Consider the following 27,284-nt stretch of genomic DNA (forward strand, 5'->3'; position numbering starts at 1 on the left):
CATTTAAATATTCATAATGCACATGCCTCTTTCGTTGAGCTGTAAAATATCAGCCCTCGGAAACATGGCACAATAAGTCTCAGGCAGGTGGTCTCCATCATGCTGCAACAACGTCAGGTCAAAGGGAATTAAGGCTAAAAGCAACATTTCTCTATTCCGATTTTATTTAAATTCGGCATGAAGAGCCCGTTCTCCCCGTGTTAGCGTAGGTTCTCTCCGGCTTCCTCCCACAGTCCAAAGACGTGCAAGATGGGGATCGGTCACTCGATGTCTCTAAGTTGCCCGTAGGTGTGAATGTGAGTTTCTACATGCCAAGGTATGTTATAGTCTGCTGACCTGTCCAGGTGAACCCTGCCTTCACCTTCCCCCGCGACCCTGAACAGGATAAGCGGTGATTTATAATGGATGTATAGCCCTCCAGCAACATTAGCACTATATTATGATATTATAGTACAATATGTAAAACTCTATATAAGCTTATCATTGATCTTAAAGTAAACTACACTATATGTTAGAGGTGTATTAATTTTTAGAATATTAAGGATTTAAAAATGTTTTTCTAAATCCACACAAACATACAATACATTATTTAAATTAATGTTCAAATACTTTTTGTTTGCTTAAGGACAATTATAGATATTTTTACTTGTAGGTATAACTGACCTGTACATATATGAATAAGCAATACATACTGTGATATGATCATTTAAAAATGAATTAATCCAATTATTTTTAAAATAATGTAATAGTAGCCTACTATATAGTACAGTAATCTTAACACTAAGTTTACAATGGGTAAACTTTTCATTATGGACTAATATATGTTTCCTCACACTGCAGACAAACACCTAACCAAGAGGAAATAACATAGGCATCCACAATAAAAAGAATTAGTCAAATCTTAAAACAAAATGTCTCTTTAATTTGTAAGTGTCAACAGCAGTACAAAAGATGGAGTGATGGGAGAAGTTTTCTGTAATACAATTTCTGTCTCTTTTACAGAAAAGGAGGGAATTCTTGAGGTAAATGAGCTTAAACAGGCAGTTATTCATCCCACTATTGCATTGTTACAATGAGACATACAGAAAAATGGTGTTACTTTATAATATGCCTGAATTGATTCTGTGGGGATAATTTAATCATATACAGTATACACATTTCTATTTCTAAATGTGTCACTCATTGGTTTGTTTTTACTTGATATAGTGTATTAATACTACCAAAGCCGAGGAGACTGCTCTCCACACACACCACTGTAAAATTATTCACCTTAAGTTCACCTCACGTCAATACTGCACATGGAAACCAAAGACTTGCTGGTGTACACTTTTAAGCCAAGCAAAACAAAACAAACATAAAAAAAAAAACATTTTCTTTTTTTCTTTTTCTTTTTTAGCAATAATACCCCTAGCAAATAATCGATCTTTTGTACTGTATAAAGAAGAATGTGAACACAAATGTGATGGCAACATTTTTTAAGTTGAATTAAAAACTTTACATTGGACTGTACAAGATATTATGATAAACTATTTACATATTCAGACATAAACTTTTTTTTTAAAGCAGCAACAGACACAATGTATTTCATTTTCTCTACACCCCAAAAAAAAAAAAAAAATACTTGCCATGGGCCTAGGTACCTGCCAGGAAAAAAAAAAAAAAAAATTCTACGCAGAAAACTGTATCAGGCTGCCAGCAAATTCAAAACAACGGCTCCAGTGATAGATAGAGCCACACACAGTGTTGCTTGAGAGACAACTCTAAAAAGCAAAGTACCAAAGACAACAATAAATGTTGCCCCGAAGAACAAATTTTACACTTCTGAACAGCAGCTAGCATGTCAGTCCAGCATGTCAGTGAATTGTGCTGATTAAATTAACACAGAGAACATTCCCACCATATACATCACAAAGTTCAGACAGAGAGAAAAAAAAAAAAATCAAATTACAGTAAGTAATGTTGGAACAGCATACAAGCTTTTGTCTTCAGTTGTTTGTTCGAACCATTGCAAGCGGATTAACAGAAAACATTTGTGAGGGCTACATTTGCAAGATGGCTGGATAGCCGTGACCATGTTTATTAAAAATCAGCAACAGACAAAAAGATGACGGGGAGATAATTAACTAAGAAGAATGCACAATGTCATAAAAACAAATAAATATTTGCACGCTCCCTCCTGTTCAAAACATCACTTGTGTTAGAAACAATCATGAAAAAGAAAAACACCTTTTAAATGCAAGCCAAACGCATGCATATATTTTTTTGGGGGGGTGGGGTGGGGGGATGGTATCAGCTCCTTTTTAGAAATTTGTCACATAATATGAGTGCTGTAAAAAACACAAAACACAGGTGAGGATATACAGCATGTCACTTAGATTGTATCATGATTGGAAACAAATGATTGAATAATTCTTTTACACCAAGTGCTTGTTGTTTAAATGAGTACCTTACTTGTAATGACTCCTTTCTCTTAACAAGTATAATGAGTACGTCTTTTATTCTGACCGGCTCGTTTAAAAAAACGTAGGCAAATGAGGTGTTTCTCTCTGTCTCAGGTCCAATACTGCTCTCATCCAATAAGCAGAAAAAAATTCAGCATCTACATGAGGTACAGTGACTTGTCAGGTTTTAAAAACATGAAACCACGTACAAAAATAAAACATGAAAAATAAAATAGAACAGCCAAATACATAACTTATACTTCACTAATGAACAAAAATATATTTCCTATGTTATATTTACAATAAAATCTAAATGAGATGGTGAATTCACTGAAAACCATTTTTTTTCTCGCTCCAATTCGTCGTTTTTTTTTTCTTTCTATTTCTCTGATTGTCCAAGTTGTTGTTTTATTGACAATTTTAGAGCCTGCTGTGGCTAATAATAAATACAATATGTTGATACTCTACAGTTTCAAATACAATATACAATACACTGACGTCTGGTGTTTGACGGCTAACCGAGCCTGCTTGTATTTTCTGCTCACTCTCTTGTGCTGAGTCTCTCCCCTAGGCAGCCCTGAAGCTTAAACAAAGTGTTCATTCATCACATGAGTCTTTGCATAAATAAACTAAATAAGTAGACAAAAAAAAGAGACTCAAATCTGGCAACTGTGAGAGCAAACCCACTTGAGTCCAACTGGGAAATTTTGTTCATTCATTGTGTTTTTTTTTTTTCCTCAAACAGCTTCACATTAATCAGAATTGATAAAAAATACAATTTATATCCAGTGCTTATAACACTTATGAAACATTGTCTTCTCGTGAGTTCTTGTCATTTTTTTCTTTCTTTTTTTTTTTCTTTTTCATTTTTTGCTATATAAGCACAGTCAAGTTTCAGTTCCATGAAGAGTCCTTTTTTTTTTTTTAACCACCAGCCAACTAAAGCATGTGTGGCATGGTCATGAAAATATTTACAATCACATACAAATCAATCTAACCACCAGCAAACAGGAGAAAACCAAACAGTTTTTAGTTGGAGGGAAATCCACGTGGGTTTGTTTGTAGGAGAGCATCCACAAAATGTTTGTACCTCAAAATGGGAAAAGATGTGATGGAGAAAAAAAAAATTGAACAGGAATTATGAATGGGGTGATTTAAAAAAATGACAACAAGACTAAATATAAATGCTTCCAAAAAAGTAGAAACAATGTAATCCAGCACTGATACTGACAATAAGATTAGAGAAGATATGAATGAGTGAGCGATATATAGAGCCGTCTGTACCGATTAGAGCTAGGAGGAAAATGCAGTGACCAGCAGTGGGGCTCTTGACCAGTGACCAACCATTCAGATCTTTATAAAAAAAAAGCTCCGTGCTCTTTTCTGAAGTGGACAGGTTCAAGGGCAAGGGAGGGGGGATAGCTGGAGTCATGCATTAATAATGCTGTATTTCAGATGATACCCAGTCGTCAGTCATTTTAATAATCCCCCACAGCTTGATGTACTTGTTCCATCTGCTCGCCGGTGCCTTGGTGATTGGGCCAGGGTGGGAGCCCTGTTGAGGCCTTACTACCAGCACTTTGATGGAGAGCACAATGAGGGACACAAACCCCGTTTTTGATTGTTTCCCATCCCTCCCTGGTGTTTCCTCCTTCTCTGAGCCAGATGGCGCCCCCTGGGTGCTGAGGTTGCCACGGGCAGGGGTCAGAGCAGGGCATGGCAGGGAGGGGAGCCACTTAGACCTTCTGCCCTGCAAAGAGGATCTGAGTCTCGACATCAAGGCCTTGCTTTATCTAGCCACAGTCTCCAGAAGGTCACCGCTTGTCAGCTTTTTTAGCTGCAATTAGGACGGAGACTTTGTGCCCCTTGTTTCTGAGTCGTTGCATGTTGTCCTGTTTTAAATGCAAGAGTTAAGTGCGTTCCAAAAGCTGATAAGATTATTTAAAAAGAAACAACATAAGGCTCAACGGTGACAGAATAACATGGTTTAAGTGCACTAATGCAAAAATCAGTGTTTTAAGTTACCCTGTCATGCGTATAAAAAAAAATATGACGAGGAAATTCAAGCAACAAACATGATTTTAGCCTTTCTCTCAAGTTTATAAATATCCTCATAAACTGTCACTCCTCTTAAGACTACGGCAGTAATCAACTCATTGCATCAACCCGATGGCCGTGCTCTACTTTAAGACTTCTTAGTGTCAATTTAAGATTTACAATGTCTCAAAAGAATTAAGATTGGAAAAAAATGAAGTTCTAAGACGTAAGACTTTAAACTTGCTGTCCAAACGGGGCTAAAGCGTTTAGCAGAACGTACTGTAGCTACACATTGTACAACATCAATTTGAGATTGTAATGCCCCCAAAGCTGCCTTTCGCTGCTGTTCCAATCCCACAGATTGGAGGCCTTTGGCCCTTTAGCATTCTGGCCTGATTACAATCGCTCTGATTAAGAAGTTGGTGCTTCAGACTGGGTTGCAGAGCTGGAAAATGAGTTAAGGACGCCACTGTGCTCTGTGTGGACTGGGACGGGGGGAAATGAAAGGGCCGGTCGCTTTCATTGATGATCACTGCATTGGGCTCCCTGGAGAACAGCTAGCATCTCAAGCTACCACCCAAAGATGTCGCTTACTGTAACCTCCTGCAGAGCCTGCTGCCTCCGAGTTCCTGAGTTTCGTTTGTTGATTCTGTTTGGGTGAATTAAAGAAAGTCTGGATAATGAAGCTGTATTAAGAGATCAAGAGATTGTCCAGGACTCACAAAGCCTTTCCCAAAGGATGTTACAGATTTTTAGAAACAACTTGAAATGTTTGGCACTTCTGCACTAAATTATGCAGTTTGTGTGATAACAATAATAATGTAAAAAAAATGAAAATAATAATAATAATTCCCCCTGTAATAAGTTGGATTCGCTCCATATGAATTTTGAGATATTTTGTATTGTAAGAATTAATTATTGATTAAAAACATTCACAAGCTGTTGGCTGGCACACTATACCTGAGTGAGAATATTATCCCCATCTTGAACAATTATGCAATATATCAAAATCATCTAATTGAAGAGGAAAAACAAGGTAAATGACTGTAAGAATTATAGGTTCATATCAAATGCTCAATTTCAAGTTCTGTCTTTTGATCTATGACCTAATTGTGTAAATGTCCATGAACACAATGAAAAAACAAACAATGAGATAAAAAAAAAAAAAATCTGAATTACCACAACCAAACTGCTTCACACACTTGAAGAAACACTTAAGACCAAATAGCTTTTGATTCTGATGAAGCCACATGGGCATGCTGGCTCCTAAATGATACGTCGCTATTTATTGAATTTTTTTTTTAAACCTTTGTGGTGTCGTTTTGTTCTATTCTGCTCTTTAGCTCCCTCAGATCAGACCAGCCCTCTGGGCACCCTCCTGTATGAGTGTTGTGTCTTCCATTAAAAGAGATCTCAGTTGGCGCTGACTGGCTCTTGTGTGTCATTTTCACTGCTATAGTCTGATTTGGGCTCATCCTCAAAATCCTCGTACATGTCCATCTCATCCTCTCCATTGACTGGAACACTGTTGTTCGCCATGGTATTGGGCTCTAGCTTCATGTTGTAGGTGCTCTGAATGACAGGAATGGATGGCTCGGGACTCGCTGAGGCACTCGAGCACTCTGATGTCATCTGAGGTGAGGGTGTGGTGGTTGCCATGGTGATGGCCCCTGGATAGACCATACTGGCGCTGGTGGTGATGGGAATCTGTGGTGGCTGTCTGGTTGTGGGAGAATGAGAAAAAAATATATAAAATTAGGATATCGCACTAGTCTCTCGTGACTAGAGCGATAAAGTAACAGATAGAAAGAATGCTGAAATATAAATATTAAATATATATACTGCATATATATATATATATTTATATAATGTATTTTTTCTTTTGCACTTAAACGTAAATGGTAGGATTAGGGGTTTCCCACAGCAGTCTGCTTTAAGCCAGCAGCTCTGTGAAAAGGATTTGGGAAAAGAGAGGTTCTCCTGACAGCTCCTGTCTTGAGCTATTCAGGAACACTAGCCAGTTTATTGGTGACATAAAAACCAATACGTGGTTAGCGCTGCTCTTGTCCGATGTTGTGCTGGGTGATTGATACTCCAGCCGCCGGAGCTTATGACTGACATGGGAACACCTGGAGAAGGGTTCTCCTGCTAACCAGACACAGTAAATTAAAGTGTTAAGCTTCAGAGTGCTGCCCTCCAGGCTTCTGTTAGTCTATACTTAAAGCTTATATCCTGTAATAATGTCTGCACTTCATGCCCCATTGGCAGACTGCTATTGTCTAAAATTATTAAATCACAGCTATTAAAAAACACTCAATTTTAATGGGCATGTCAGGCCCTTGTCTTGAATCCAATACAATAGAGGTTAACTCAACACTCACTTTTGAAAAATGTCTTTGGAGGAGCTTTAAGGAGGCAAAAAAAAAAAAAAATGATATAGTCCAGTTGGTATCTTTTTTTTCAGATCATCTGTGTGTGAGAGTGGTTCGTTTGTGGGATTCGTGACTGCGCACCTACCCCACAGTAAAGAACTGCCTCATCTCTTGCCGCCGTGAACGCATCATCTGCTTGTACTCTCCAATGCGGAGTTTCTTCCCGTCGATGATGCAGGTCCTCTTAGGCCGGGGCTTGTACTTGTAGTTTGGGTACTTCTCTAGGTGCTGCTTGCTCAGGCGGGCCTGCTCTTCATAGTACGGCTGCTTGTCCTGGTTAGTCATGGACTTCCACCTGGAACCTGCACAAAAAAAGCTGTTTTAATAACCGATTAAAATGATTCATTACGTAACCAGATAGATTCAGAGACGTACATCTCAACGTTTAATCTCATGCTGAGCTGTATATTATAAGAGTAGACATTTTTCTTGTAAAATCCTGATTTATTGTTCATTCCACTCCGACCTCCTGATAGCACATTATCTGAGGGGAGTGGCATGCTTCGGTGTCAAACAGTAAGGGACAACAAGCTGGTGTAGTAAATACTGGAGCTCTGTGGAGAGTCCTCCTAGGTGACAGCACTGTTAACAGCTCTGATGTATGGACTCCAATGCTGAGGGGACAAGACCCATTTAGCCTCTGTCATTTTTCATGACAAACACTTATGATAGTGACGGGCGATAAATCCATCTGTATGCCGTGGTCACCTGATGCACAGTGGCCTATGAGGTAACATCCCCCTCCTCCTTCAGACGCTAGCTACTCCGTCAAATCGACTCTACTTAGAGCAATAAACCCAAATGTTAGAACAAACGCTTGTATTGGATTTAAAAGGTCCTACCCAAAATCTTGCTTATGTTGGAGTTGTGCATGTCGGGGAAGGCCTGGAGGATCTTGCGGCGCTCGTCCTTGGCCCACACCATGAATGCATTCATCGGCCTTTTAATGTGGGGCTCGTTGTTGTTCCGTCCTCGGGACTCCCTGAAGACTCGTGCCTCAGTGGATCCAGCGCCTCCTGTTGGCCAAAAGAAATAACAGGGTTGAGGTTCTGCAACAGCCAGGACGAGAGAGAGAGAGAGTGCGACCCAAGACATTGATTGAATGACGAGCCGCGTTCAAACCTTCCTTCATCTCCTGTCATCATCATGAACATTTCTTTGGACGAGCGCTGGGTTACTTTATATTGAGTGGAATACCTGACTTGACAGGCTTCTATTTTATGTGCTATAAAAGTGAACACAATGTAAGTTTAAGGGGGAGCTATACTCTCTTTAACTTATACTCAGGTCTATCCAAAGCCAAAAGAGGAAGACCTTGGATTTCCACGGCAGTTAAATATTTAGTCTGCGAGTTTTCACACTATACTAAGCCGCACACATTTCAATTTGACATTCATAGTTTCCATTAAACGAATAAGAAACGCCAAAGTAAATAACAAATACAGGACTTGAGGCAGTCTCTTAAAAAGCTGTGCATTAAAACACATATATGCACAAATAAATCTCCAAGCATGCCATTCCTCCTCCTTCACTCCCTCTTTTCTTTCCGTCCTCCTTTTTTCTCCATTTCTCTCCACATTTGTGATGAGAGACTGTGCCGATTCTGCAGAGTGCCGTTTCTCAATCAAGGCATTCATAATCAGCATACGAGAGTTTCTCTCCGTATTAAACTGTACATCAGGCTGATAATGATTTCTGTTTGCATGCGCATTTGCTTCCTTTTATATGTAAGATGTGAAAGAATTAAATAAAAGCGGTATTAATATTTAAACAAACAAAAACATGTTGATAAACAAGGCTTGAAAAATAAGACAAAAAAGCCTTCCATATGCTACGATACATCTTTAATGATCTCAAATCTGGAAAAGAAAGCTCGGGATGACTCATGCATATTTCATCATCCACATGTGAAGCCTTCTCATTAGACCCTTCCAGTAGCAGCCTTGGCACACGTTACCTGGGTTTTGATTTCTATTATTATTTCAGTTGATAAACAAAATCAAACTCTTAATGAGTAATGCAAGGCTCTGCAGAGGCATTAATTCCAAATCCGCAGAAACCTCGCTTTGCTCTGTAATCACTGAAGAGGCGGCTTCACCATTTCAGCCACACTTGTTTGAGAGTCTCAAAAGCATCAGAGGAGATAAATAGTGAAAAGGCAAAACATGTAGACACACAAACACACACGTGTGATGTACTTAAGTAACACACATCTTTAAAAAAGGGGGAGGGGAGGAATTTGTATTGATTGATTTGTAAATATATACAGACTTTGTACATAATTATTTTTATATATTTTTTCTGTGTGTGTGTGTCATTTATTTTCACATATTAAGTTTTACTTTTCCACCAAATAGTTTATCATATATTTTGACTAGAGAATGTTTTTCTCCTGTTTTATTTCATATGATAATCTGCAAAAATTATCATCTGCAAACCTTCACCTTTGCTCTCACTTTCATAATACATTTACACAGATACAAGATGCTAAAAATACGGGATCAGAATGTGTGAAAGGTACTTTTAACTGACACTCTTACCCTTTGAGCACCTTCTCTGTTTTTGTCTATAGGCCCCAGAGCCAGCATGAATTCAGAAATAATACACTACCTCTGCTGCCACCGAACCCCACAGTACGTTAATTTCATTTAGCATGCACTCACTGTACAGGATGAATTGATTTCACTTTGTTTGGTTTTGACAACCATGTTTATTGTGCAATGAAATGTGGTGTGGCGGAGGGCTGACAGTATCCATCAACGCGGGGCAATCTGCTGACTGCCGGGGCCAGATGAAGGTATTCATTAGCTCAGGAGCGCAGCGCTCACTCAGACACGACAGCCAGTGTCTGCGCCCCGGGATCGCTTGCTGTAATTTACGATGCCTCCCGTGCCATTACTCTATCACTGACACTGATTCAGCAATTTATATACTGGTGTGCATGCATACGGGCAGAGGTGAGCTTCTTACGGGGAGGGGGACAAAACAACCGCCTGCCATCAGCTAGTGCCATCCATAGTTAGTCAGGGAAGCAGCCACGTGACTTGCTTCATTGGAGGGGATCCAGATGAGGCATGTTTTTTCGCTCACGCGGTGGCACGTAGGAAAGTGCCTGTCTGATGCTACACGGAGCCGCCGGAACGAGCAACGGAGAGTTACATCATCGTCACAGGCGGGCGGAGTGGTCCTGGGTTTGTCAAGAGCGAAGTGATGAAGGTATCAACTTGACCCAGACCTCAGGCTGCCTCTAGGAAACCCACATCCTAACACAGAGTTTGACCTTTGACCTTAAATAAAAATAACTGTAATCTCTGACGGCAGCACAAACATTACAGTGCAGTTGGCTTTCTCTAATATACGACCACACAAGGCTTCATGGGTAGACCAGTTCGGCTCCGTATCCAGCCCCTGTAATGTGTATGACTTAATCAGCCTTCCTGCGTATTAGCAGCCGGTCTCAGCAAATCCCAAAGAGCCGCAACATGCAATTTATTACAACATTGTTGTTCTGTCTTTTCATTGGAAATCACGACACCGGGTCTGACATTTTGCAAATGAGCATTAACATTTGTTTTGTTTTTTAGTTTTTTTTTTCCGGGAGGTGCGGGGCATTTAGGAATCAGTTAGTTAGGTGTGTGATTGTGTAAATAAACACAGATGTTTAGCGGTGACAGGGGCAGGCCCCCTGGGGTGCTAGCTGGGGAAGGGAGCGAAACAGAGGGAGTGCTGCTTAATAGAATTTATTGTGATTCATGAGGCCCGCAGCTCAAGTGTGACAGAGCGATATGAGAATCCGCTTTTAATTTGTCTCTCCTGGAAACACTGCAGATGAGCAGCATGAATTACAGTGAGAAAGAATGATTGTGGGTTTGAGTGTGAGCGTATGGGGGGGGGGTTATAATAAATGGAGAAGGAAGAGCGGATAACAATGAGCAGAAAAAGGGGAGAGAAATAGAAATAGAGAGAGAATGTAATGAGGCCCAAAAGCCTATCGCACCTGCGAGCTGCAGGCTCAGACTCGACCATGTACCAAGCCAGAGGGTAGCGCTGCCCCAGCCGCCCCCCCCCCCCCCCCCCCCCCCCCCCCCCCGTCTTACTCATCTTTGTTCTGGGCAGACACATAATGTCACCCAGGAATCCGCTCAAGAGGATGAGCCTCAGTGAGCAGGCAACAATCACGCAAACCTGCCAAGCCCTCCCTGTTGGGATCAAATCTAACACCTCTGACTGAAGGCATTTACTGCTGACAATAGAGCCTCTCCCTCAGAGCAGGATCAGGCGAGATTAATGTGTGTGGACAGACGGGAGACAGCGCTCAGTGTCCCTATTCTAGCCTGAGCTCATAGCATGCTAATTAAACCATTACAAATTACAAGTGATATAAGCCTTATTATAACATGTCAATCCTTTTTTTCTCTTTTCCAGTTGGGATGATTTGAGTTTGTGTGTGTGTGTGTGTGTGTGTGTGTGTGTGTGTGTGTGTGTGAGTGCTGACATGGGAACTTGGGAACAAACGGCCAACCTGTTTCAACATGCAGGCTATGGCTTTTACTTTTGTCTACTCTATCCCCTCGTATGCATTTAGCCTTAAAGTGGCGTCTAATCTTTCACAACATCCCAGCATGCACACACACACACACACACACACACACACACACACACACACACACACACACACACACACACACACAGAATTTGCCAACTTCAAAAGCAGAACTTTCTTATTGATTGTTGACCTACTCAGCTATTGTTGTTGTCACTTGATAAATCAGTAAGTCTCAGCCTCCTCATCTAAGCTTTATTCCAAGAAAATTCCTGGCCAGAGCTCGATTCCCACGGCCTCGCAGTGGAAGAAAAACAACAACAAAAAACCTCTTCAAACAATCAACTTGTGTAAAACTCCCAAACAGCTCCGAGCGAGCCGAGTAAAGAGACCCATCAGTGTAACAATAATGCAACACTACAGTTCTTCTCATCCTATTCCATGAGGACATTGTTAGAGACACTGCTTGGCTAGAGCCCCATCTTTTCTCACCATACGGTGGATATTATCACACTGGGCGTTTAGATTAATTCTGTTTCCTGCCTCCACACATCTCTCAACAACCTCTTTGTTCTCTGCGGACTCCCAGCGATGGGGGCGGTTTAGACAAACACAAAAAAAACCTCAGCGTCGCTGCAACTCCATACGGCCGTACGCGAACGAACAAAAGGCCCGGCTGGGCCCAAGCCTTTGTGGTATTTGGCGATGTTTTCTTTAAGAGCTTAAAAAGGCCTAATGAATTTGAGGTGGGTTCATGCATGTGGTTGGCGGCTTTGTAAAATGAAGGAAATCCTATCTATTTCCATTCCTTTGCCACTTTTTTTCTCTCTCCCCCAAGTCGTTAGGACTTTGGTTGCTGCATGCTTCGCAAATATTAGCTTAAGCAACCTTAAGCTTTCTGTGAACTGCTGTGATGACAGAAGTGCGCTGTACACTGGGTCTACTCAATGTGGCCGCTCTGTTCTGGAGGGAGAGCTGCTCGGCTGGGAGGTACACCCAGTAATTTTCCTTTTCTGGAAAGTAGCTATACAGTATGCAGTGTGTTCGGAACTACTGAGGGAAAAGTGTGAGATTTCAAATTAAATTGCCTCCTTCTGTACCAGAATGGTCCCGACAGTTATTAAATCTGTGACTTAAGTTATGAATTTATGACGTATTCAGGAAGCCTTGATTTGGCAATTTGCACCTCAAAAGACACTAAGATGTCGAGATTAAAGCTGGACGATGCTCAGTTAGGAAGTAAACGTTTTAATGTACCTTTCAGAAGAATACAAATGACTATTTTAATGTGAATCACATACACGTTAGATGCATGTCTTTTAAAAGCTAATAAAGGCTTTCTAGTTTACTAAACAGACATAAATGAGCTGCAATTAGACGGATGCTGTATGTTTCTATATATGAAGGTATCTCGGTCCGGGGGGGCAGAACAACAAGGATTTCAATAGCAAGCATGTCCTCAGAAGAGTAAACACTTTGTGGTTCACATCATAAAACGCTGCTTCACATCATTCAGCCGTATGTGTTTTCCTGTTGGCGCGGCTGAAAGAGACAGACAGATATATTTGCGTTGAAAGAGGGAGAAATGCTAACTGTGTGTTTTGAGTTATGTGTGCTGCCCTGGCTCCCAGCCATGTCCCCCTGGGAAGAGGACCTCTCCTGTCCTCTAACCTCCGCCTGCTCCTAATCCATAGCCCACTGGGGACGCTGATGTGAGGCGTCTGGCTCGAGCCGTTCCCTCGGCCTTGCGCAGTACTTAAAAGGACACAACTGCCCTGGTGCGCGCTCCGTTTCAGCCCCGACTCCACAGTAGCCACAGACAGACGGTTCCCACTGGGAGAAGGAGCACTGGAAGCACATCTGTCCGAGGGGTGAGACGGGTGGGATGGGCTCTGCTGCTGTGGCTCACATGGGAAGCATGTCAATGAATCCACTAAATGCACCTCTATATCTCATCTTCACGATTGGGTGTGATGTGAAAATACACTCGCTTTGGAGTCTGTAAGCAAAACTGTTTTTGTTAAGGGGAGTAGAAGTCTGTGTGAACCAATAATGCGGGAAGATTTCTTTCTAAAACTGATGGGAAATGTGTCTATGAGGCTATTTCAAGAGGTTGATGGGTTACATTGTCCTGAGAAATATCTATCCTTCTGCCTTGAGACCGGTTTGAGGCATCAAAGATGAGTCAGGACCATTTTCCTCTTTGCTCTGGCTCTGAAGTGTCATGGAAACTGCCGCAAATATTTATGTCGGACAAACATTGGCGCGCTGAGGTGCTCCTCGCTCCTGTGTTGGAGCCCAGCGCCACAAAGGGCGATGACGCTTTGTCACACCGGTGCAACCCGAATTTACACCCCGGTGCCCAGGACCTCAAACAAGCACAACAGCACGAGGAGCCGAGCTTGGAAAAAAGCCAGCTTTGTCCTCAGGCACCCTTGTCCTCCGCTCACCTACCTGTGAAAACCTCGGAGCCGGGGGCTCATTTCAAACGGCATTCCCCCCCAACCCTCACACATACGCACCTTCCTGCACACACCCACACACGCCGCCATCGAAGGCCTAGAGAATCCACTCAACAGTACTACTCACAGTCACTTTTAGTGGATTTTGTATGTACGATGTACAAGCTGTTAATTCCAATTATGAGCTATAAAAATAAAAAAGTGAAAAAAGTTGGCCTTACCATCAAGATCCTCTGGCCTGGTGAGGTCAATAACTCTGTGGCCGATCTTCCCTTCCTCGCCCAGCTTGCCGAGGTGGTGCCCCATGCTCTCGAAATGCGCCCTCTCCTGCAGGGAAACACACACAGTCAGGTACACGAACAAGCACATACATACACGTGTTTGTACAGTGATAGAATTGTCAAAGGTAACCTCATCAGGAATCGGAAAATTTGTAAAGAAAAACAAAAAAAAAAGTGTCTTTGGTAAATGGAGGTTCTTTGGGAGAGCTGCTCCTTTGACATGAACTAGATGTAGCTTTTTCCCTCTCTCATCTCTCTATTCAGCAGCCGCTATAATGGATGACAGGAGGACGGGAGACAGTGAGGGCCAGGGGTGCTATAAATAGATTTACAGAAGGATACTTTGTGATCCGAAGCACACAATGGGGCCGCGGCCCTCTTTGCAGTGCTCAGATTTTTCCTCTGTAATCTTCTCCTTACATCCTCCCTTCCAGTCTACAGTGCCCAGAGCTCAGCGCCCATCATTTATTCAGAGTTCATGCTTTAGAGCACACACCGTGTTTTCCCGTTTGTCATGTCGCTTTGTGCTCAGATTAAACTTGGCATCATGTTGTACTGGACGCACAATGAAACCCTGTCATTCAGCGCGCCGTGACAATATTAAATGTCATGTCCGTGTGCATTTACAGAATAAAATAACAGCTTTCGGGGGGCCTCTGAATAGTTGCTGCACATTACACTTAATGTATTATGCAAGGGGAGAGTGCCGACTACTGCTGGCTCCATTGTTGAATGACCTACTTCCTCAGTGAATACACAGGGCATTAGCAAAGGGCTGTCTTCCTCTCTAAAGACTCAACTAGGAGATGGACACTTTGACTCTGCATGATACAAATAATCTCTTCCCCCCTAGGTTTCGCCTGGATGACACTAAAAGCAGGCATGTTGCCACCATTTAGAAAAAAAAGCACTTGTTTTACTCCCAGGGTGAGCATTCAATCTCTGCCAAAGATGTACTGTCTGCACTGACCTCTGCCTCTTTCTTTTCTAAATATGCCTATCACATGCAGTCCGAACAGATACTCAGGTAGAGTCCCCACACAATACTAACAGCTCCCCTGGCACACACACACATTAATCTTTTAGCCCCTTGTTTGCAGTGCATTGTACCATTTTATTGTTTTTTCACTTTTCGCCCACAGGGAAGCTCCCCCCCCTGCTGATAGCAGAAGGTGCTAAAAAATTAAGCAGACCTAACTATTGTAAGTGGAAATATTTGCATTTGACTACTTTTCTCATCTTTTCCTGACAAATGAAATTATGTTGACAACTACAGCCATCAGTAATTACAGCACTTAAAAGAAGAAAAGAAAGAATATTAAGAAATCCAATTTTTTCCTTCTGTATAACATTTTTTCCCCCTTGATGGTTAAAAAAATGACAAGATGAAGGATGAAGATGGTTCAAATCCATTTGAGGCCTTTCACAGTATTTTGATTTTCCTCATGCTTTTATTTATTCAAGAACTATTCCTCAAAAGAAAGGACTACCAGAGAGACAGAAAGAGCACTGCAATTTACCATCATACTTGAAGGAGCAGTCATTATTTATGGCCAGCTGAGTGATTCTGATATACAATTAACCACTACCTGCTTATGGCCTGTGATTAGAGCCTGTCTATCTGATGGCCCTGTGCTTACTTAAGTGTTTTCTAATTATGACATATGTGGCGGTCCCTGCTGGGCAAGAGGACGCTTTGTAAAGAGAAGATGGAGTGTGGCGCTTCTCTCCGTGTCACATTCTGCATAAAGCAACACATGCACGGCGCTGTATTCATCACCCAGCCACATTATTGCTCTTAATGAAAGAAGCCAGCAGCCCGATGACAAAGTGACTGATGTGCGATTAGCTGGATGGGCAATGATGCTGCCTCAGATGCTACTTGGACAGTCCACTAGGAAGACACAGCATTCATGGGATACTGTATGTCTGTAATAAAGTAGTCATCTCGTCCCTCTTCTGCACTCCGTTGGTCCCTCCTGATCAATCAAGTCCTTTTATAAACTCATGATCATTAAGCATCATGTTGGGCTAAGAAGGCGAGAGAACGGGGCCCATCCATCAATGGCTTGCATTAATAACTAGCTCAGTGTTGAACTTCTTTCTCCATCGCACAAAGTCATATGATTAGTGGACATCAGTGCATTAGACAGCTGGGAACAAGACGGAACGGGACTCTGGTTGGGGGATTATTTGAGGCAGCTTTGATATAAAAAGAATCATGTGTTTTTTTCTGTTGTATAGAAAACATACACTAAAACAACTTGATCTGAAGGGGTAGTAACAGTAAGCATCCCTCCCTTCCTTGTGTGAGCTATGCTAATTAATATCAGAATATCTGTGCAATGTGGTACCACAAATTTTCGTAAAATTTTATATACTGAGCTTAATATACTTATTGGTTATAAGTTTGGTAATTTATATCCGCAAATTAGAATTATAGTTGAAATTAGGGCCATAAATTATTGGTGCGGCATCAGGGTTTTGTTTTAAGGCTTGAAAATATTCAGTGAACTAATGCTTCTTTACTGCCCACGCATCAAGTGCTGTGATAAATTAATGGCACTTTTATTATTTTATAGTCTCATAAAATTTTTACTGATCACTCGGACACAGAGAAGTAGCAAAGGACATGCAGTATCTAGGGAAGCCGGCCATCCAGCCAGGAAGAGAGGGAGCTCTTGTGGCTGATACACAAAGGTGTGGAAACAAGGGGACGATCAAAGCCTCTGAACACGAGAAAAATGCTGCTGTGACGAGGTAAAGATAAAGAGACGGGAAACAAAAAGATGTAACGGTACACATTATTCCCCTCCCGTTCTGACCACGACCGCTGGCAAGCAAGCAGTCCCTCCCTCAAATGACTTCAGCATGCAGCTCTCCACCCCACAACTAAAATTATAGCAATGCACTCTGAGCTGTAGTGGAAAACTGCCACCCACAACAATCTCATCTGCCCCGTCTGTGCAGTCTTTTTTGTCTTTAAACTTTGGTAACAGATGCATTTGTTCGGTTGCACATGGTTGCCAGGTGATGTCATGAGACAGAGCAGTGAGTCACCGAGGAAAAAAGAGCAAAGTAGAAGGATAGATAGCAGAATCTGTGCAACTTCTTGGGCGGGGGAACCCAAAAGAGCCCTTGTCAATGCTGTAAAGAGAGCTTTAATCTGGCCGGCCGCAGAACATGTGCCGGAGGCCTGCTGCTCTGCCCACAGGGTGTATTCTGGGCAGAGGCGGGTGGCGGACGGCCCTGTGCATTGTGCCTACTCCTGCCCTATATTTAGGCAACTCATTGCCAATCCTGACACTCCTTCACTCTCTCCTTTGTAAATAGCTCAAGGCTATAGGCAAAGTCCATACGGCCTTGGTTTGTTCACAGGAGAGATGAAAGAGAAACATAGAGAAAAGTAAGAAAGGGCAGATTCTTGGAGTCTGTTGGATCAGGTTTAGGTGCAAAATGACAACTGTCTTCTTTTTTTTTAAGTCATGTAAATTGTTAATAACTCACTGAAATATAGAAGCCATGTCTTGTTGCATGTTTAAACTAGACTTTAGGCCCAAAATGCTTTAATTTCCTTATATTACAATTCTCCATTAAATACATTAGTTTTACAATTTGCATGATTTTGCGAACAACAATAACCCGGCTCCCCGTTGAAATGAGGAAACTAAACTCGACGATACGAGCAGAGATTAAGTTGGCATGTTTGCTCGCCAGAACATTTTGACATCAGAATGATTATTTAAAGAGAAAAACGCCACATTTCTTTCAAGCGGCCGAGAGGCGTGACACGTTTTACTCCTTCCAAAATTACCCGTTGCCAACTTAAAGTCATATAATAGTCTGGTTATTTTTTTGGCTGTGCGTATGTGATGTGTATATACAGTAAATGATATGTTTAGCCCTTTCTGTGACAGCAGTAACTCCTTCGCTTTCCAAGCTCTCTAAACTATTGGTAAAATGTTTCCTTCATGGTGGAAAGTATGCGATCGCATACGTTTATCACTGGAAACCTTTAACAGCTGCAGGACCCTAAACAGCCACTTATGTGTGATAATTTGCTGAACTGGTTCTGGTTATATCACACACCTGGTATGTGGCGAGTTGAAGGCAACGGCTCTCTGACCACAATACAGGGTTTTGTATATCAGATGTCAGTCATCACTGTGGTCTCTGGCCCTCGGAGTCTTCCCTCTGAGGGTCTCGGAGACTAAACCCCTCCACAATCTGCCCCGGCAGAGACAAAGACTGCACTTTACCACTGCTGCAGCTCCTCACAGCTCAGCGCCTCATCTGTTTTGTATTTTTATTGTAACCAGTTGCAATGTTATTTATAAGTCTGCAGCTTTCCAGTAGTTTTTGCGAGTTTTGAACCATTTAAATGTTAAGTACATCCAGCCATGCGGTAAACCCGCAGCTCCTTTCATGCAGTCTGTTGCTCTCTTTTTACCCGGAGCTCTCCCTTTGCTAAGGCTAATGCAGGCAGCAGCAAAATCAACAGTAGCAGCCACAAAAGGCTGGCATCTGCTCTATAGTAGTCGTCCTGCACATCACACAGAGCAGAAGATGGCCAGCTATTCCAGTCCCATTTGTCCTGCCAGAGCATCACCTCATTTGTTTAAAACAGAGGGAGTCAAGGCCTTTAATTACATCAAGGAGCTTAAACTATGTTTAAAAAATTGAGAGATAACTCCACTCTGGGCTTTCAGCCAATGCAATGTTTATTGTTTGTTTTTAATAAAAGGAGATGCTGTCATTATTCAAGAGTGGTCCTTTTTTTGTTGGCAGGACAAAACAAGTCAAACCTACAAAATGTGACCTTTAAGTGCCAATTTCAAATGTGAAGTTTGCTTCGACTTGTTGTCGTACTTTGGGACATTTTGGGATCAATACATACACACACATTTGTTTAATGCAAAACATTCTTCAATTAGAGTGAGGTGTTGGAAATGCCATCGTTTCTGTTTGTCATATAAAACCTCAGTGTTGTGACACATTTCAAATTCAGCGTTCGGTTCTTATGTTCCTCTCCACGCCGCTGAGATCATTGGCGTTGGCATCATGTACTTCTACGGGATTCCAATCCTCAATGATCCAGAACTGTTTACTGGGTCCTCCAGGGAATGTGAACTTGGGCTGAAATCTCCTGCCTTATCAAACCTTCCAGGCATTACCAAAAACTCCTTTTCACATGAGGACAAAACCTCAAGACTTGTTGGACACTGCAGCCATTATGTTCTGGCCACAACAATACTGTAGACTATAAATGGTCCTTTGTGGCCTATTCTTTCCCTCGCCCTTTGTTCTATGTGCCTTGTGGTGAGTGTGGTATCACAGGTCTGAGCCACCAGGGCCAGCAGCATGTCTGCGCTACCGAAGCAGGCCAGAAATTCACCATGTAAAAATGACAACTTTGGAAAATAATGGAGCCGCCACCGCCAAATGACCCTACCAAGATGCAGTGTTGATGTCTTTCTGGGGAGAGGCGAGACGAGCTAAAGACCTGACCTGGGATAGGAGCCCACAGACACACACACACACACATTATCCAGAGTCATTCTTTTTTCCTCTTGGCGAACATGAACAATTGGACAAAGCATTAATGTAAGCAATATTCACAATAGCACTTGCAGGCTACAGCCAGTGTTTGGGAGCTGAGCATAATCTAATTTGGATGGGCAAACCCTTGTATGCCAAGGATTTACATTGCAGCCAAAACGCCTTGGTTTGCAATTTCCAAGACAGCAGTCGAAAAGGAGCAGAAAATTGCTTCCAGGGCTGCAGACCAGACAAGATTATATTCAAAGTCTTTGTGAGGGCTTTTCCTGAATAGAGCCCTGAACACACGCACATGCACACACACACACACACACACACACACACACACACACACACACACACACACACACACACACACACACACACACACACACACACACACACACACACGGAGGAGAGACCAGTACAACCACTATAACCAATAGGTTAGGAGTCTGGATTTTGTGGAGCACCAGTGTAAGCTCCATTTGAATATTTACAGGCTGAGCTGTGGGACATGGGAAATGGACAATTGCAGTCATCAATACTGAGCAAAGGAGGTGTTGCGGGGCAGAAAAGGGCAGTTCAATAGGTTAATACACTGGACCTTTCACCTTTTGATTCCAGTTAGGGACATGTCAGCAGAGGAATATATTTTATCTGACACAACCTCCAGGGCATCACATATGCCACGTCTAACAGAACTGAAGTGTAGAGAAATTGATGCGTCAGTTTACAAATCTGTCATAGCTGACAATACGGAGGTCGACAACAAGGTTTAAACTGCAGATGTGGACCAGAGACTTTTATCTCTACTTGTCTTTTATCAAAGAGGCATTCATACATTTCCATGAAGATGGATTTGTATGCTCATTGACAGGTAAACAACAATTTACAGACACGTATATTCATGTCTGCAACGAGGTCGAGCACCTGACCAATTTTGCACTAACGCGTTATATGAAGCAATAGATTTGTGAGTTACTTAAATGTAATGGTGGCTTACATTTACAGATAACATAAATGCCTTCTATAACAAGGAGAAACGTTCATTTCGCAATTTACTTTGTTAATTTTCAAAACTCTGCTTTTACATTCAGACCAACTCATTTGAATACATTGTCTAAACGTCCTCAGTTGTTTTGTTTTATTCTGCTGAGCCAATGAATACGTATCCGTGATGTGCTGGCCGTATATCCCAGCAGCTCATAAATGTTGATGACAAGACGGTAACATGGTTGAATCTCTGCATTCACCACCCCCCGAGTGAAAACACACATGTTTCGTATTTATTCACCCGTGACCCTGGAAAACAGCACGTCCAGTTATAGCTACGGTGCATAATAGAGGGAAACAATTCAAATGGTTACAAATGGATTCAGACGTACTGTATTTGACCTGTAGGCATACTGGCACATTCTAGGTAAAAGCTTCCACTGGGTGAGGAGGAGATAGTAAATAATGGAACAAAGTAATTGCCCTCCGCAGACAATAATACCTTTGGATAAATATTTCAAAAAGGTAAATTGCAGGAGGGTTGTAAAAGGTTTTATTGTACTGATGGGATATAGTAGAAACACACAAATACAAAGAGTAGAAAGAAAATCCGCTGCTGTAATGCATGAATATTTTACATGTCCTCAGGTTAAAGGCTTGTATACCGGAGAACAGAGAGTCTGATCTACACCATGTTCTCCTAGGTCAACGGCCATGGAGGGAGAGGGAGAGAGAGCTGGAGTCATAGTGATAAAGGTTAGGGAGGAATGCATTGTACTGTTTCGACACACTTTTTATGAAAAGATGAATTGATCCATCTGTAAGCAGCACTTAGACCCACTCTTCTACCCGGTCATTACAGTGGGATAAATCAATATTTAATATCCCCCTCTAACAGCCACGCTGGATGATCTTAACCTCTCCTTAATCCCATTTATGTTACCTTTCCAGATTCTTCTTCATGTAAGCTCTCTCTATGATAAACTTCCAAACAAGGCATGGGGAAGAGGGGGGGAGCTATTAAAGACCGCACCATATTTATGTCAGGTGAGAGGCGCTTTCTTGAAATATTAATATTCTGAAACTGACCAAAGTGAAAGCTTTTATCAGGGGCATTCAAACCTTTCTGGTTTGTAGGCTCGTATCAGCAAAAGGCTCTCTCTCCTTCCCTCTCATTTCACCGCTGAATTACAGCTTACTGTTCTTTATTGCAGCCGAAGGATGAAGATGATGGGGCAATTCTTTTAGCTGACTTGATAAAGCGTGCCTCTCATTTCACACCATCCTAATAGGGCCAGTGTCACGGAAACCGGGAGTTGACGATATCTCACCATGATTTGCACGAGCCGGAGTGTCAAGCATGAACCCGGTTAAGGTGTTATTCAACGGGACAATAAACCATGCTGTAATGAGACGTGTGCGTGAGCCTAAATGACTCCAAATGCAACAATCGCATCAACTTCTCTATTATTTGCCGTTTCATTTTTTTGCGTGTTTTCAATCCTATTAGTGCACTCGTTTTCTTAAATAGTATTTCAATTTATGGCCGTTTTATCATCACTTGACATTCACTTACCTTGCCCCCCAACACACACACTCTCTCTGACTCACACACACACACACACACACACACACACACACACACACACACACACACACACACACACACACACACACACACACACACAGACAAAGGGTGGATTAGAGGTGAGGAGTTACTGACTATTTCAAGCTGCACCACAAAAAAAAAAGAAACAGGAAAAAAACATTCTACTCCTCCGAGAGGATTGCTTTGACACTGAACCTACACGTCCACAATTCAGAGGAAAACAAAACTGAATCATATACAAAAGACTAAGCAGTGAAAAAAGAAGGTGAAGCTCTACCTGCTAAGGGGAATGTAAGATGTAGGTGTGTGCTGCCTGTTGGAAATGGCTCTTTCCAGGCATCGTGCAGTTACTGCTTTCATGTCGTGGCAGATTTGGCTGCTTGACTGACCACCGGTTCACCTTATTTGGGCGGCAGATGCAGCAGCTCCTGCGTAATCATGCTAAAAACCGCACATACCTATTATAACTAAAGAAAGAAAACCGCCTGCTTCTTTCAACTTTGGGAGAAACACACTTGAGCCGCAGTTTGTCAGTAAAAATCTGAGATTATGGATTGAGTGATTTTCGTAAAGATCTTTTTTGTTTGAGTCAGAAAGTGCAGGAGAGGCTCCGTCTGTGTCCTCTCCCTGGGCTGCACTAATTTATGTGTCTTCACTTCAGTGAGAGCATATTTGATTGCCACCTGCATAGACAGTGATCGCTTCCAAACACCAAATTAGAGGGGAAATCAAAATAGATATTCATTGACTTTTTTACATATACATTGACCTAGTTGAGGCTGTTGGTTGAAAGTGTCAGGTGCTGAAATATTAATGAGCATCGCTCCCAGTTCCTGCCTGCTCCACACAGCCAACTGGCAACACGGCATCAAGCTGAAGAGAGGAGGACAGCTTTTTTTTTTTTCTCCCTCTCCTTGATTGACTCATCGATTGAAGATATTTTTAAAGGGAATCCCTGGGAGTGTGTGCTCCTGGTACAAAGCAGCCCCATCCCGTGTCAGGGGACGGAGAGGGCTGCGAGTCTGCTTTAATTGGGCATACACATCAGAGTCTTCTTAACCCGCACCGGGCAGCGCTATGGCCTGTCACGGACCTCACACCGACATCAACAACGCCGAGCCCTCTAAACACGCACAAACAGATTCATACTAATTTGAGTTAACACACATGTACACACGGAACTATGCCAGCTCTTATCCATACGACCACCCTGGACACGGATTAAATAGAAATGTAAGCCTTAAGAACTACCGGCGTATCAGAATCACCATGTTCCACTTTCTTTAATAGTTGCCTCCACGACTTGCGGGGTGAACGGAGCAGCCTTTGTGGTCAACTGCTTTTTTAGTTTTTTTGCTTTATGGAATAAACTTGCAATGGAGAAGACCTGAATCTGGAGTTAAAACAGAGACAGACTATGTGATAGTAGTTCTAACCTTGTCAGCTCTGCAGTTGTTGAGGCCCACTGAACTGAGGGCGGACAGCTTAGCCTCCATGCCCTGCTGGTGATGTTGCAGCTGTTCCCTCTGGATCTGCTCCCTCATTTTGCGAGCCTCCTGGATGGCCTTCATCACCGTGTCCTGGTCCCCGAACAACGCGGTGGAGTTTAGGCTGGACAGAATATCTATAAAACACACGCGCACACAGTCAGTCGGCCAGAAAACATACTTCCACACAAGAATAAACAACTTCACACGACATCCTGAAAGTGGCATTTATTCGTGCACCAGGCTTGCAATGTGGTTTCCCTGGATGTGAGTCCATACTGTAAGTGTGTGTTTGAGTGGTAAATCTGTGTGGGATCTTGTTTGTGCAGCGGAGGTCTTACCCAGAGATGAGCCTCGGCCCAGGCCTCCAAGTGGGCTGGGGAGACCGCCCTTGCCGAGGAGACTGTTAGGGCTGCTTTTACTGCCCAGGAACAGGTTTTGCGTCGGGGATGTGGGGGATTTCAGCAGGTCCGTCGTCTTTGTCCGAGCAGACAGGTTGAGCGGCTGTGTTCCCTCCTCCTACGGCAGCAGGAGTATGAGAGAAGACAGATGTGAGTAGGTCCCCCCTCCCCTCCATTTTTGGAGGGGCTCGGGATTCCCAGACAGCACAGTTCTCCTCTGTTCCCGGTTAATTATAGGATCCCTATCTTGACCCACACCTCCTCTCTGGCTCTTCCCCTCTGTTTTTTCCCCTCCTCTCCTCATCCATCCTTCCTTAGGAGCTGTGCCACTGCGATCGTCTTCACAGTTGCCCAGCGCCTTTGTTCACACTAATTAAAGCAGATTCTGTCTCTCTGTACATCTTCATATATTCTCCCTCTCCTCCTCCCTGCTCTCTGTGTCTGCACTCCGGTTCGAAGAATAAATAATGACCAGATAACGGCGGTGCCAATGATCAAAGACAGCTGTTCCATTCATCAGATGTCGACTTACATTATCTACTTCATTAACTTGTTTTCTAATTTCACTCCTCATTTGTGCATGCTTGGTGTTAACATATGCTTTGATACGCCTATTCCTAAAAAATACGATGTGGAGAAAAAAAACAACTCAATGGTGTAGTTTTGGGATGAGGTCAGAAGAGGAGACTGGTGCTGTATTTGCTGGACTGGTTGCAACCTGAGATGGTTTTATCTATGGGTTCCTGCAGGAAAACCCTGGGTGGCCTTTCAGCACTTCACATGGTTTAAACCCTGAACCCTTAACGGTGGGATGAATGCAAACAAAACGACTATATAATATAGGATTTTTTCCTAAGATTTAAATATATATATATTAAAATGTTATCAATCGATAATATGATTTTTGAATATATGAGGAAATTCCAAGATGAATAACATCTAATAACAAGCTTGCTTAAATACAATAAATGCTGAATGATTCTGAATAGAAGCAAGTCAAACATGAGCATCCCCACAGAGAAATGTCACTTTGCACAGTATAAATTGTCCTGTGTATACAGCCGTCAGATTAGGGCTTACACTGTCGTTAACAGACTTTTTCAAAGCCCAAGTGTCTCCTTGTCCAAACATATGGCTCAAGCATAGACTGCCCCAAGGCCTTGTTATCGCTGTGCCAATAACAGTTTGTCATGCAGTGAAGCTGAAAGCAGACAAACACAACTAAAGGCAATATGGTTCCATTTGGACTATATACATAATATAAGTGTGCTTTCCATTTATGTGTAATTAATTTTCTTTTCTATTTTGTGATATTTGGCAATATTTTTAATATTTTTATTAGAATTAGCATTGTATTAATATTGGCCTAACGGACATCCATGTAATCTGATAAATGGAGAGTTGTATTCAGACGATGAAATAACAATGTTGAGTCAGTTTAATGACAATCTTTCAATAGAAATCCCAGGAGGCGAGAGACCTGAAGGATTATGTGTGCTTGTGTTGAAGAGAAAGCCAGAAAGCCTTCCTACCATGACATGATTTATGGTCTTTCTCCATTGTGATATTATTACACTAAACCACTCCAAATGGGCGTATGTTCCTGATTACGGCCTCAGCGAGTGGGGATGATGTACATCATGGACCCCTTTCCTCTGCATGGAGGTCTGGTGGATCCATGCCATACAGCAGCAGAAAACACACATCCTGGACTTGGTTTGTTTACAAGGGAAACAAAGTTGTCAATTTGACTTTTTGCTTCACTTTTGTCAGCGTTTGTATAAAGCGCTGTTGTAATAGTTTTATTCCATTTCAGTTACAAAAAGAAAAAGAAGAAAGAAAAAAAAATGCTTCATTGTGAAAAAACTTTGAAACCATGTGTTCCACAAATTACTGGCTTGGAGCAGCCATAGTCATAGCAACCATGTCCACAGACCTCTGGTTAAGAGAGAGAGGGCCTTGTTAAAGCCCCACAGATTGATGGCCTATTAGAGGCCAGCACCGGCCGGCTGTAACACTGAAGTAGTGTAGATGCTTCTTTTTTTTTTTATTCAGACAGCACCAACTAAGCTAGGCTAGGTCAAGTACCACTCGAGGCCAGGGCTGCGGGGCCAGCAGGTTGAAGGAGTTAATGGTTGTACCTTGACGTGAGTGATGGGGCTGGAGGAACTCTTGTCATTCTTCAGAGAAGAGGGAGACATGGGCCCACTTGCACTGAGGGACTGGGGGAGCGGAGGCATCTTGGTTCCAGGAGAGACCTGCATGCTGGCAAGCTGGGCGGCATACAGTTGCTGTAGGGAGGTGGAGAAATCGGTTAGCATCCAAATCCTTGCAAACATTCAAAGTTTTATATTCTGCCTTTTCCTCTCCCTAGAACTGTCTCTACTTCTGCGTCTGCCTTCATCTCCTCTCTCTCTCTCTTTTACGTCTTTCCTCTCTTTCCATGAGGCTGGCAGAGAACCTCCATCAAAGGTCTTAACTGTATTTCAAAGGCTGAACCCAGAGAGAGACAGCAGTCTTAAAAACCACACAGAGATGGCTTTCATTCAAAATACTTGGAGCCCCTATTTTCCACTCATCACAGAGAAAAAGTTTGCAGACTGGATGCAAGTGTGTTAGCAAAGATCTCTCATTTCTCTAGATCTACACAGCTTCCTATTGATGTTCCTGGCCTGGGATTCGTCTCCACACAGCCCCGTGTCAGACAGTCCCAGTCCACAATGTTAAAAACCCGACCTCAGTTGGACTGCCATCACAGGATGTTAAACACAAGCATTATTAAGGCTTAGAAAACCTGCACAAAGAATACTGATGTAATCACCGTTATTTCCCTTGGCGTGAAATCAGTAAGATGTCCAACCGTTGGTGACATTACCACACAAGAGAGTGGTTCAAATGACTGGGTGAAGCACTCAATAACAGTTGGGCCCTGCAACAGGGTTGAACTCCGACAGCTCCATTTACATTTCCACCACCGGGCTGATTATGTGGCATAGACTAGAAAGGGTGGTTAAAAGACGTTGATATGAGGGTTTGGAAGTATCTAAAAAACTCTGG

The 27,284-nt window shown here is 42.5% G+C and overlaps 1 protein-coding gene across 6 annotated transcripts in view; it reads right to left on the reverse strand.

The window, feature by feature from the left end:
• Positions 1-899: 899 nt before the first annotated feature.
• sox6 (SRY-box transcription factor 6) overlaps positions 900-27,284 on the reverse strand; it is a 128,274-nt gene continuing 101,889 nt past the window's right edge. For all 6 annotated transcript variants that reach the window (XM_084007778.1, XM_084007773.1, XM_084007776.1 and 3 more), the window contains 7 exons: positions 26,369-26,518; positions 24,168-24,345; positions 23,776-23,963; positions 14,137-14,242; positions 7,753-7,926; positions 6,996-7,212; positions 900-6,198 (listed from right to left, as the gene is read on the reverse strand). In XM_084007778.1, coding sequence (XP_083863904.1) covers positions 5,892-6,198; positions 6,996-7,212; positions 7,753-7,926; positions 14,137-14,242; positions 23,776-23,963; positions 24,168-24,345; positions 26,369-26,518 — 1,320 coding nt within the window. In that variant the 3' untranslated portion in view covers positions 900-5,891. The remainder of the gene's footprint in view (positions 6,199-6,995; positions 7,213-7,752; positions 7,927-14,136; positions 14,243-23,775; positions 23,964-24,167; positions 24,346-26,368; positions 26,519-27,284) is intronic.

This window comes from Eutrigla gurnardus (assembly GCF_963514095.1).
Source record: "Eutrigla gurnardus genome assembly, chromosome: 1".
In the NCBI taxonomy this organism is placed as follows: domain Eukaryota; kingdom Metazoa; phylum Chordata; class Actinopteri; order Perciformes; family Triglidae; genus Eutrigla; species Eutrigla gurnardus.